This window comes from Gekko japonicus, unplaced genomic scaffold, assembly GCF_001447785.1.
Source record: "Gekko japonicus isolate JY-2015 unplaced genomic scaffold, Gekko_japonicus_V1.1 scaffold2280, whole genome shotgun sequence".
Classification (NCBI taxonomy): Eukaryota; Metazoa; Chordata; class Lepidosauria; order Squamata; family Gekkonidae; genus Gekko; species Gekko japonicus.
Genome location: NW_015172075.1, coordinates 244,363 through 256,708, shown reverse-complemented (window position 1 = coordinate 256,708; position 12,346 = coordinate 244,363). Strand labels below are relative to the sequence as shown.

The window sequence follows — 12,346 nt, the reverse complement described above, 5'->3', positions numbered from 1 at the left end:
ACTTCTTTTAAAGCAACAAAGCAAGGAATCTTGTTTTACAAACAGGCTTAACATTTTTTTAAAAGCGTATAATAGAAGCCATTTAAAAGCTAAATACAGTTTTAAAATGATATACACGTCTGCCGCTTCAAGGACTTTTCCCCTTCCGCAAAGGTAGCAAAAATGTTTTTTAAACGAAACTTACAAAAAAAAAAAACTTCCATGCATTAAGACTTAGTGTTCTATGCAACTTAAAAAAAGAATGACAATAAATAGAACTTAAAAAAAACACACTTTTCCATGACACTAATGGAACCGAGACTAGTCCATAAGGCACTTCCACAGAGGCTATTATTAAACAGCATAGGAAGCCTGAAGGGGAAAAGCAGCTGAACGGAGCAGCTATTTACAACAGCACTGAAGAATAACAGACATGTGCTCAGCAAGATACGAACAGAGGAACTCCCAGGAGGGCTGAGTCTCTGTGCAGGGCTTGAGCAGGGACTGCATGCCCGCTAGGGGCCAATGACATCTCCCACCCACCCCCGGCAAAAAAGACTCTTGCTGCAAGGGCAGAAGCTATGGCCATCCCGTTGCAAGGACAGCATCACTGCTAGGAAGATTAGTAACAGCATGTTTTAGAGGTATATGGTAGGTATCATGAACTGACAAAAAGTTTAAAGCTGTCAGAACTGGAGCCAGTAAGAAGACCAGTTCAGGATGATTTGTAGGCTAAGCTCACCACAGCCCGCTCCCCTGCAGGGTTTCTGCAGTGCTCACTTTCCTAGAGAAATTCAAATACATCAGGAGCCTCTCCCTTCTCTACGGTTCTGTCGGCTGTTGACCTTTTAGCAAGCCGGTTCTGATGCAAGTAATCTGCTTAGTTCAAATGTTCCAGGAAGTTATAAAATAGCTTCCATCCTCAGCTAAAGAGGCAAATGTTTTTACAAGACTACAAGCGGCATAGATGTCATTCATGTGTGTGGCCAAACTTAGGGCCAAATCAGATGTGCCCATTTCAGTAAGCTTCCCGCAGCATTAAACACATAATTATCAGGCACACGTGGGCCTAGTTTGTATTGGGACTGCGGCACGAGGTGAGGGTGGGGGTTAACACCCCCCATGCCATTTTCCTGACCTGACATGGCCTTGGAGAGTTGCTAGAGGAACTTGCCTTGTTAGGGAAACTGGTGCGTGGAAACGGCAGTTCCCCGCGAAAGGCTTAAGGCCTCTCTCTCACCTTGTCGCACAGTCCTAATCCAAACTGGGGCCGTGCGTGCCTGATGTTTGAAACAATCTAGGAATGTTGGGGAAAGACACGCCTGGCTGGGCCATGAAAAAGCCAAACAGACAGATTACAGTTACATTCGTGGAACTGAAAGGAGAGCCTTAAATCAGTGCCGCATTACCAAAGGAGATCACAGCTCCTTTCCCTTCCATGTTTCTTTCAGATGTATGAAAGGTATGTATATTTCATCATTCTAGAATTCTGCTTGCAAAGATGAGTGCTCTTTTTTAGGACTAGTTAACACCACTCGGAGATGTAAAAAACTGGAATGTTTTTGCAAAAGGGCACCTGAGAAATGGCCGACAGTTCCTTCAAAAGCGTGCCATGCTAACAGAGGTATCTAAATGACGATGGATACAGCCCTCCCCGCTCCACATCAGCCCTCTCCACCGACACACTCCTAGACTGCTCCCAAGCAATGGAAGTTTAGAGCACAAGATCTTGCCCCCCCCCAGCCAAATCCACCTCAGCAATTACATGGATGCACCAAGTTAAATGTGAACCATGGAAGCAGCTTTACAATCCACACAGTCACGCAAATACTGTCTAATAGTTACAAGCTGACTAGAAACGTCTGAATATATACTGACCTGACATTATTTCTAAAGGTTCTTACAGCCAGCTTTCTAGGTTTAAGGAGGTTAGTAAATACAATAGTACATTGCTGGCATTCAGCAACACTATCTGCCTTTCTCGTGAATTTTTTCCTCTTAAGATCTGGACTCAAAAGTCTTATGTATTTAGGAGCTTTTCACAAAGAAAGAGCTCCTGTGATCCACACATAAAATGCAATTTGAAGATACTGCTTTAACATCAGTGGTCCAAATAATATCCCAGCTTTGGACACATGAGGGCAGCAAATAACTACAAATGCATCTATCCTTCAAAATGGACCTGGTAGCTTGATAAAATTATGATGTGATTAGGGCACCATCTTCATTCAGCTGAGGAGTACGGGAGCTGTATAAATCCTTACATTAAAAGGCTTTCTGTATTAAAATACATGTGGGACAGGAGCCAGATAGTCTACTGTGGGGAAGTTATGCAAGTCCTGCTGGAGTCCCTAAATGCAAAACCTGAAGGGGTAAGTATTTGCTATCTGTTTCCATCCCCCAAGTTAAAGTTTCATGTTCAGCATTCATTCTGGCATGGAACTAATGTATTTACACCTTGAATAGAAGCGTTTCTAACTTTAAGACTGGAAAGGAGAAGGTGGGGGGGAAAGTGTCTCGTAGTGCAGTTCAGAAAGTCAGTTTGACGGGCAGGGTCCTGGGTAGTGGTAGAGTTGAACTTTTGGCTTTAATGCAAGTCTTCACTCTGAGCCAGCTCTGTTAGGATCTCAATGAGGTTGTCCAGTCCCCAGAGGTAGCCGTCCTCCCTGTTCCCTTCTACCCAGGGCACACTGTGCTGGAGGACTTGTCCTTCTGGAAGTGGCGTGGTTTTCCCAAAATCTATCATCCACACTTTGGCTTGTTCCCTCTTGTCATGAATGAAGAGGAGGGAACTCCCAATAACCTGCAAAAGGCAATACAAAAATACTGGGGTGGTTATACTGCTGGGTTTAAAGTCATGTTGTCAAGAGTTTGTCTAAAAAGGTGGCTTGACAGTGGAAAGTTTATGGTTTAGTGCAAAATGTATAGCTCTCCAGGTCACTGAGACCAGAGGATTAGAAACACAGAGAAATGCTTGTCAGTTAAGAACAAGATGAAACCTGGCATCAACCCCCCCTTCCCCCCAAAAAAAGAAGGAAACAGTCCCCAATTTGGATTAGAAGCTGGACAAGCAGATGTTAAACCCTCAGTTAAAATGAATCCTGGCTACCACGTGCCCGCCCCCTCCCAATACCTCTAAAAAAGGGGTATGTTCTGGATCTCCAAGGATGAGAAGCTCCATCACTGTGGAGAGCGGTAAGGAAAATGTCTATGTTGCCAGAATTACAGAAGGGAACCTTGGTCAGTTTTTCATGCTCATCCAGACAACCATCAAATCCATCAACTACTTGTTCAGGTAAACGGACAGATGTCAGGGATCACAGAAAGGCGGAAGTTTTTACCTCATGGCACTTAAAGAATGGTGATGTTTCCAAAGTGGCACGTATCCCCTTCAACCGGTTAAGGTAACTATTCTGAAGTTGAAAGAAAAAAATATTTTAACACCTTTAAAAATCCTTCTGTGCCCCATAGAACAAACACCGGCCTTGCTAGTTGAGGCATGAGGCTGAGAGCTCCTAACAGAGCTCAGGTACAAAGAGTTGTGAACGTCATGGAAAAACAGATCAAGTTGTCAAGTACCCCCCTTTTCGGATTAGAAACTAGACAAGCAGAACTCCAGGATTCTCCCACGCCCAAATGCTAATGATTTACAAAGAGCTGCATCATAAGGGAAGTGATTAAGGCAGCAACAACTGATACAGGTGTGGAGAATGACAAGATGCCACTCTAGCGTGCCCTACACGGCATAGACCCTCCTTCCTCTCCCGTGGGGTGGTTTTGCCTGGACCCCACTGAGTCAGGAGCCAAATGGCACTGGAGAGGCAAGCAGGCGTGCAGCCTCACAAACCGTCCAGCTCCTTTCCAGCAGTCCCACTGGCAGCCTCTGGGCCACAGGTTGGCCACACGTGACTCTGAGAGTCAGGATTAAGAGAACCCTTCAGCTGTGTTTTGATTCATTCAGACTCTTCTGAAAGAACCGGACTTCAAGCCAATTTATTTACATAAGGAGGACCTGGCACTAAACAGCATAGCAACTTTGTTTATCAACTCAATAATAAGCTTCCCATGAGTTGCCAGCTACTGTAAACCACCTCAGAGAGTCTGCAATAGGAAAAGCGCTATTAGTTAGAGGCTATATATGGTAGGGTCTAAAAATTAAGCTCTTTTATCCAGCTGGCAGAGTAAATGCAAAATGATGCTTGTGCGTGTTTCACCGGGCAATGAGGCAGTTGGAACAACTAGAAACTGTTGGGAGGGAGCGGCTCAGCATGCCTGGACACTGGGGGGTGCTACATCACTGTATAGGTGTGTATAGGTGGTATCTCCTTGAATGAGATGCTTCTCTCTGTCTTAACCTGGGAGCTGTCCTCTAACCCCTCCTCTCTCACTCGCTGCACATGGCCTTCCATGGAGATGCATCTCTCTGCAGGTCTCTCCCGTAGGTACAGTGCCCTCACACCCCCACACACACATGATGCCGGACAAGCTGGCCATTTGTGATAGGGAAAAGTACTCTTTAGAGTAGGCTTCTCTCTCTTCTTTCGACTGCATCCTGAATGTGAACTGGATCTACTTGAATAAATGTTCACCTTTTTTGCAATATACTTCTTGGGAGATTTATTAACTGCACTTAGTATCACGCTTCTATGACAGGGGCAAATCTCTGCTATATTGACCAAATACCCCAATATAAACAACCCTGAAAATTGTGAATTCCCCCTCCTTGCATGTCATTCGTCTCCAGCCACTACAACAACCTTGCTGTTTAAGCCCCTTCTGCCAAAAGTCCACTTCATCTTTACTTTTAACTAACAATGTGATCATTAAAACAATCACAGATTACTGGATTCTTCAGAAAGATAGAGCTACTACTCTGGAATTCACAAAGAGTCGCCTCTGTTTCTCAATTTACTACTTTACCTTCTTGGAGAAAAAGGACACATTAGCCCAGGGTCATGGATATTAACTTAAAGGTAAAGGTAAAGGTTCCCTTGCTCGAAAGCCAGTCGAATCCGACTCTAGAGTTGCGGTGCTCATTTCCGTTTCAAAGCCAAAGAGCCAGCGCTGTCCAAAGACGTTTCCGTGGTCATGTGGCCGGCATGACTAAACACCAAGGCGCACGGAACGCTGTCACCTTCCCACCAAAGTGGTACCTATTTATCTACTTGCAATTTCTTGCTTTTGAACTGCTAGGTTGGCAGGAGCTGGAACTAGAGACGGGAGCTCACTCCATCATGCTTAACTTAACTTAACTCCATCATGATATTAACTTAACCTGGAACAAAAAAAAAAAAACCTGGCAAAACATACTGACTCACCAGAATATTACAGTTTCCTTTGGTAAATTCTCTGAAGGCTTCCATGACCTGTTCTTTTGTCCTGGTCTTCTTAAAATCCCTGTTCACAGAGCCATCTTCTTTCTTTCAAAACCAATAATAAACAGTAAAGCCTTCACCGAGATGAACACTTTTGTGTTAATACAGCTGTGCAGTTCATTAAACAGGATGTGAAGTAGCCAACCTTAGGGCAGAGATAGGAGATAACCCTAGTTTAAACAAAACACCCACAGGAAAGGACCGGATGGTTTTCTAAGTGCCTACAGAAGGTGGGAGAAACCAGTTTTTTCCTGTCTTAACAGTTTTTGAACACAATGCATTTTCTTAGCGCTCGCTCACAAGAATAGAAGAGAGCTAAAAACATGGCCTTATACAGAATCAGCTTATTGATCCATCTAGCTACTGTCTACTTTGATTTTCTTGACCCTCCAAGATCTCAGGCACAGATCTTCTCCAGCCCAAGATCCACGGCATTGCCAGCATATATTTATCCATGCAAGCACCCTTTTCATGCATGCTTCCCTGCTCAGCAGGATATATGTACGCAGGGTCTGATTCCACGCACCTGCTGTTCTTGCTGCAAATGTGTGATTTTAAGGGGGGAAACCTTCAGAATTTCCCAAGTACTGTCTATTTGTGCTAGACAACAATTTGCAAATCTCATTTTAAAAATAAATTCATAATGTGAGATCAAACAACTGCATTGTGAAAGTACACATGTATGGGACTTTAAAACAATTTCCTGTGTTTGTAGTCTCTGCAGCCACAAGGGAAAACATCAGAGAGGAAAGCCCCAAAGTGTGGATTCCCTTCTGACTGCTCACTAGGACTTCCAGAGACCAGGTTTTGACCTAAAGATACAGAGGATAGAGGGGGGACGTCTAAGATTCACTTGCAAAACCTGTCCTAATGGGATTTCCCAGTCATTCCCAGTGCTTTTTTCTCCATAAGGAAGCTTCAGCAGGCCCACCTTTATTCCTTCAATTCTGAACCCTAGAGTTGCTGTGGAACTTATGGTTTCCCTCCACTGCATGTATCGGGGCTTGGTTACTGCATGTTGAGCATTCTCCTCTTCAGTTGGAGCCTCAGGATCTACTTCGATCATTTTTTGATACATATCCTTCCGTAAACTTGGTTTCTTTCTGGCCTTCGTTAGTTCCTCCTCCAAGTAAGTTCTGCAAGAAAAACACAAGTTATCAATACCACCTTCCGTAACTGGTCTATTAACTCCCAAGTATATGCATCTGGCAATACTTGAAACAAATTCCATACACGCTACACATCTGTACAGCTAGTGCAACTGGGAATTATAACATTTTGTACTATGGTTTTGGGGCACCATTTTGTAACTATTCAGTGAACTCCCAAGCTAAAGGAAGCTTTGATTATATGTCAGTTTAATTTCAAAATGGTATCATTTGGCATAAATATAGCTTGGCTACAATACTGCACCTGACGCTCTACTCAGTCTTTTGTTGCAATCTACTATTTCTCCTTCCATCCTGCACATGCTGTTTTGTGTTTCCTTCAAAGATCCAACTGCTGAACTTTTTTTTTTAATTCACTGTTTTTATTTTAAACAACAACAAACCATTCAAAACACTGAACAACACTGGAACTAGATACAGTTATGATGAAGCATCTATAAAATGCTAAAAGGTTCACATGCGGTGAAATAGTTCATAATACTTTTCTGGAACAATGAATTTAGAAGACTCAACATTAAACATAAACTCAAGAAAGGGAAACCATTTCAGATGAAGATTAGAGTTCATATGGTAATGATTAGCATTGGCAAGTACATCAGAAATTTTATCCATAATATAGTAATCCCAAATTTTCAATCACCAAGATGATAATAGTAACTTGTAACTGCTGAACTTAATACAGTGTTAAAAACAGTGTTTTCCTAGAAGCCTGTTTTGACACAGCTTCCAGTGGAGTATTCCAAAAGGAATATTTGCTCCCTCTGAGGGAAAAGAGAAGCCAACAAAAAAAGTGTGGGTATACTTCACAGACCAGAAGTTGCCTTGGCAATTGATTCTCACTGATCTGTTCTCTTGGGAACAATTCACATGCTCAAAAATCAGCTCGATATTATGCATCTGAAGTCATCAATGGCCATGGATCCCTTCACGAAGAATGTAATAATGAACACATCCATGAATACAGCTACAGCAACCTCCATAACCACATTGGGTTGTTGTTTTTTTAAGTACAACCATATTGTAGAAATTGGAAGGTTTGTCCCCGCAGCCTGTCAACAAAAGGCAATTATGTCAATCTTTCCACCTTTCCCCTTCCCCCAGTAGTCAATTCAAATTCTGGGGAAGTTTATTCACAGCCATGCGAGTCAGGAAGTGGCAGAGGGGAGGGGAAATTGGGTGATATCGTTCCCTCCTGTCTCTTCTGTTCCCCCTTCCCACTGCAGCCTCTTGAACCACAAGGTTATTACTCCAATTGGGCCAGACACAATCCTGGGAATAAACTTTCCCAAGGACAGAAAAGGCTGCTGGGGAAAACCAGGAAGATCAGCAGTCCTTGCACAATCCTCGTGCCGGATCCCACCTAGCACCAGGACATATCTGTGGTTGGCTGATTCACGTAATGCACTCCATACCATCCCACAAAAACACAGATCGCTCTAGGCATGTGGTACAAAGCCAATATCGAACATAAGGACTGGTCCTTCATATATATATATAGATTGGCCTTGGTTCTGCAAACCTGAAAAAGAATCCACATACACACATGCTCCTGCCATTCGAGTATACATAGCTAAGTTCCAAAGACACAGAAGTATTCCATGTATGTATATTTAGACGAAGGTGCACACAGCCTCTTTTAAACCAGATGAAACTTCAGTTTTAGGAATTTAGCATTTAACATGAGATACAGAGTAACCTTTTTTGTTCATCTTGGTTAAGAATAGTCCTGACTCTGAGGACATTAATGGCATGAGCACCTTTACATGCTACTGAATGAGTGCTTTCCATGGACGTTTATGAAGAAAACATGGGCTGTGAATGCTAGCATAGGGCCTAAGAATTCACACTGTGATCTCATTTGTTTTTCTGCTCGAATTAGGGAATATGGCACCATAAAATATTGTGCTTATAAAATGAGTCCTTATATAATGTTGTGAGAAAGAATGAGATTTGTAATGTGCTCATGATGCATAATGACCATTAAAAAGGTAAAGGTTCCCTTGCTCGAAAGCCAGTCGAATCCGACTCTAGGGTTGCGGTGCTCATCTCCGTTTCAAATCTGAAGAGCCAGTGCTATCCGAAGACGTTTCCGTGGTCATGTGGCCGGCATGACTAAACACCAAGGCGCACGGAACGCTGTTACCTTCCCACCGAAGTGGTACCTATTTAACTACTTGCAATTTCTTGCTTTCGAACTGCTAGGTTGGCAGGAGCTGGAACTAGAGACGAGAGCTCACTCAGTCATGCTGAACTACCTTCCAAAGCCTGCAGTTCAGCGTCTTAACCACTTGAGCCACCGCAGCTCCTATAATGACCATTGGGTTGATTCTAATTTAGATAGTACAAAAGAAAAAAAGACAAAATGAATCTGTACATGCATGCTGGTTTCTCCAGATTATTATTACTAGTTCAGGATTATATGCAATTTGACAGGTTGCTTTTGAGACAGTGTTATAATGTATTATCACAGATTTATTAAAAATGTATTTAAAATGTATTAAATAATACAATACAGTACGTAAGTGAATGGGCAACCTCGATCATTGTTAAAATCAGTATCTGTACCTTTAAGGAAGTGAGAGTTTACAACCAGCTGCATGGAATTAGGGGGAACAGATTCTCTTAAGAAGGATTAGTTGTTAGTATTCTTAGAGCATGCTTTGCCAGCCATAAAACAAAAGGTTTTGCTCTTACTGGAGAAAGATGACTGGTATGCTCTTTATAAAAATTAGAAAAGTATTGTCCTTCATGGAGACTCAGTGCTTGTACCTTTTGAGAGTGTTAAGCCAGCCAGGGAACAGAAGGTTTGGTACCCACTTAAGAAAAGGGACTTGCAACAAAAAATTGAATTGCAACAATAGGTGAGTCTCGGTAATATATGTTCCCTTTAACAGTGAGGTTTAACAACTCTGAGAATGAAAAAAAAGTTCCAGTTTATTCATGATCATATTCACAATATCACTTCAATGACAACCTTTATTAGTATATTGTATTAGTGCATCTGTATTTTTAAGGTAGTTCCTTCATGAATGCTCAGTTGGTGTAGCCAATTTGGTATAGTGGTTAAGAGTGTGGACTCTAATCTGGGAGAACCGGGTTTGATTCCCCACTCCTCCACATACACCTGCTGGTGTGACCTTGGATCAATCATAAGTTCTTTCAGAGCTGTTATCTCAAGGGCAGTTCTCCAGAGAGCTCTCTCAGCCCCACCTACCTCATAGGGTGTCTGTTGTGGGGGTGGGTATAAATCCAATCTCTTTTTCTTCTTGCTTGTACCTTTGGAGAGTGTTTTGCCAGCAATAGAACAGAATGTTTTGTGCTTGCTTATCAAAAGGGATTGGCTTGCTTCTTATATAAAAGTTATATTGTGACAATAGGAAGATTACCACAGAACAACAAGAGGGAGATAATGAATGAAGAATGAAAACTTCTGAAGTTGTAACATGAAACGAGTTTACAACTAGTTACTCCTCTTGTTTTATAATAACACAAGGGTGAGCCCTTTTGAAAATGGTGATATAAGGTTATTTTACCACTTGTTATTGTTTTTTTTCCATGTTAGTGATAATTGTGAAATATGTACGTAGTTTTACCAAATAAAGTCCAGCAGTCTCTATATCACAGTGATTGCTATTTGTATTTAGTATGTAATTCACACTGTGATCCCATTTATTTGTTTTTCTTATAGTACGGAAAGGCATAAGATAGACTATAGTCCACTGGTAGACAATTGGCTGCATTCTGGAACACTGGCACCTCCTGGCTGATGGGATTCTTGTGAGGAAAGCTGCAGGAGGTAAACCTCGGTCTGGCCAAGGAAGGTAATTCTTCTTAATTGAGAATGCACTCTTTGCGTAAATTTAAAAAATGCTGGTGAACTGTGGACATTTTCATGTTGTTGTTTTTAAGAACACGGAGGACTAATATGGACTCCACCCTGCCTCACAGTGTTGTTACAAAGACTGCTGAGACAATGTGTGTGTGAAGCAATTTAAATGTCCACATCACTATATAAATGCTAATTAACTGCATTACCATCACCCGGCTCTGGTATTGGCATACCTGATATCCATACCTGGCCAATGCTTTTCTGTGGTGTAAGTTTCTCCACAAGTTATATATGCCTTTTAGTTAAGGAGGGTCACAGCATTTTATCTTGTGGAGTCTGACATATTTCAAGAGCTCCATGTGGCTCATAATTGCACAGCCAAGTTATATATGCCTTTTAGTTACCTTCATTCTGTTTGCTGTTTCATTTCCCACCCTGTTCCCCATTTTTAGATGATCCTGTTTCCTTCAGTGCTTCTACATCAAAATTGCATTATATGCAGCAGAGTTATTTTAAGTCAGTCGTGCTGTTTGTGACCCACAGTTCCAGTTTCATGGCATAAAATGTTTAACTTGTATTTGATACAAGATTATGATTTTTGAGTAGAAAATGCTGCAAACAGAAAAAGAGACGTCCATATATGTACTAATCAGGCTAAGATTAATTTAAAAGACAAGAAAAAAGTTATTGCAAAATCTGTTAAATCATATTTAGCTGCCATTCTTTTGTATGATCCTTTGAAGATTTCCCTCCACACCCCTTTGTATGTTTTCCCCTATTGATTTATATATGCACTTGCTAAAAGCTCTTCCTGGAAAGAGAAATGATCTTCCATCTGACTATTAAATGAACAGATACAGCTCAGAATCGTTCCCTTTTGATCTGTCAAATATTTTTGCTAACCTCCTGCAAGGACACAATGCCAGAAACTCAGAACTGCTGGGTTATAATATCCTAAAATATAATAGCTCATGATCTGACAACACAGCCTTTATACTTCTGTTGAGAAATCTGTTTTTCATCCCATTCATTTATGCATCTTTCATTGTGTTGAAAGAATTCCAGTTTCAGAAAAAGCGCACGTGCAAAGTTTCCCCATAAGGCTTTGAGAGTTAAATTTAATGTTAGATTTCAGAACGTGAGGGTCAATCGCTACTTTCTAAAGTGCAGACAGGCCCTTTTGTGTGTGGGGTAGGGAAACCAGGTATTTGAAAAATACAACATGACTACAGATTTATTTACTTACTTCATTTATACCCTGCCTTTCTCCCCAATGAGGACTCAAAGAGGATTACATCATTCTCCACTCCTCCATTTTATCCTCACAACAACCTTGTGAGGTAGGTAAGGCTGAGAGTGTGTGGGTGTCCCAAGGTCACCCAGCAAGCTTCCATGGCAGAACGGGGATTTGAACCTGGATCTTCCAGTTCTTCGCTTGACACTCTAACCACTACACCAAATAGGTTCTCATAGTACAACTGGGTTGAAATGGCTTGAATGGCATATCAATTGGGTTGGAATGGCATATCAAACCGCCCCGCCAAGGCGGAATATAAATTGAAATTAATAAATAATAAACAAATATCTATATATCTAATTCTCAACAGTCCCCTATGTGCAGATATCTAAATCCACACATAGGGGGCATACTTACCCCAAGCAAGTTTTTCTGCAAACTTGGGTGACCCCCTAGGTTTGCAGAAAAATCTAAAAATGTAAAAATAAAAAAACCATCGGGAGGTTTAAATTCCCACTAAAATAAAAAGTGTTGTCTGTGTATGTGCAGGCAATGCAATGTACCATTGTGGGCCTGGCTGCTGCTGCTCTTGTGGAGCCAATCCAGGCCAAGCTGCAGGGGCAGGGAATGCTGGGAGCCACTCTGGGCCCAGTCATGCTGGCAGGGAATGGTAGGAGAGTCTCCAGGCTTGGCTGCCGCAGCAGGGGACACCGGGAGCCGCTCTGGGCCCAGCTATGGCAGTGGGGAGCACCAGGAG

At 42.0% G+C, this 12,346-nt stretch overlaps 1 protein-coding gene across 1 annotated transcript in view; it reads right to left on the bottom strand.

Annotated features, from left to right (window-relative positions):
• Positions 1-200: 200 nt before the first annotated feature.
• The window catches only part of ITPKB (inositol-trisphosphate 3-kinase B), a 116,634-nt gene continuing 104,488 nt past the window's right edge, over positions 201-12,346 (bottom strand). The window contains exons 5-8 of the mRNA XM_015420874.1: positions 6,286-6,490; positions 5,298-5,399; positions 3,321-3,392; positions 201-2,782 (exon numbers count right to left, since the gene is read on the bottom strand). Coding sequence (XP_015276360.1) covers positions 2,567-2,782; positions 3,321-3,392; positions 5,298-5,399; positions 6,286-6,490 — 595 coding nt within the window. The 3' untranslated portion in view covers positions 201-2,566. The remainder of the gene's footprint in view (positions 2,783-3,320; positions 3,393-5,297; positions 5,400-6,285; positions 6,491-12,346) is intronic.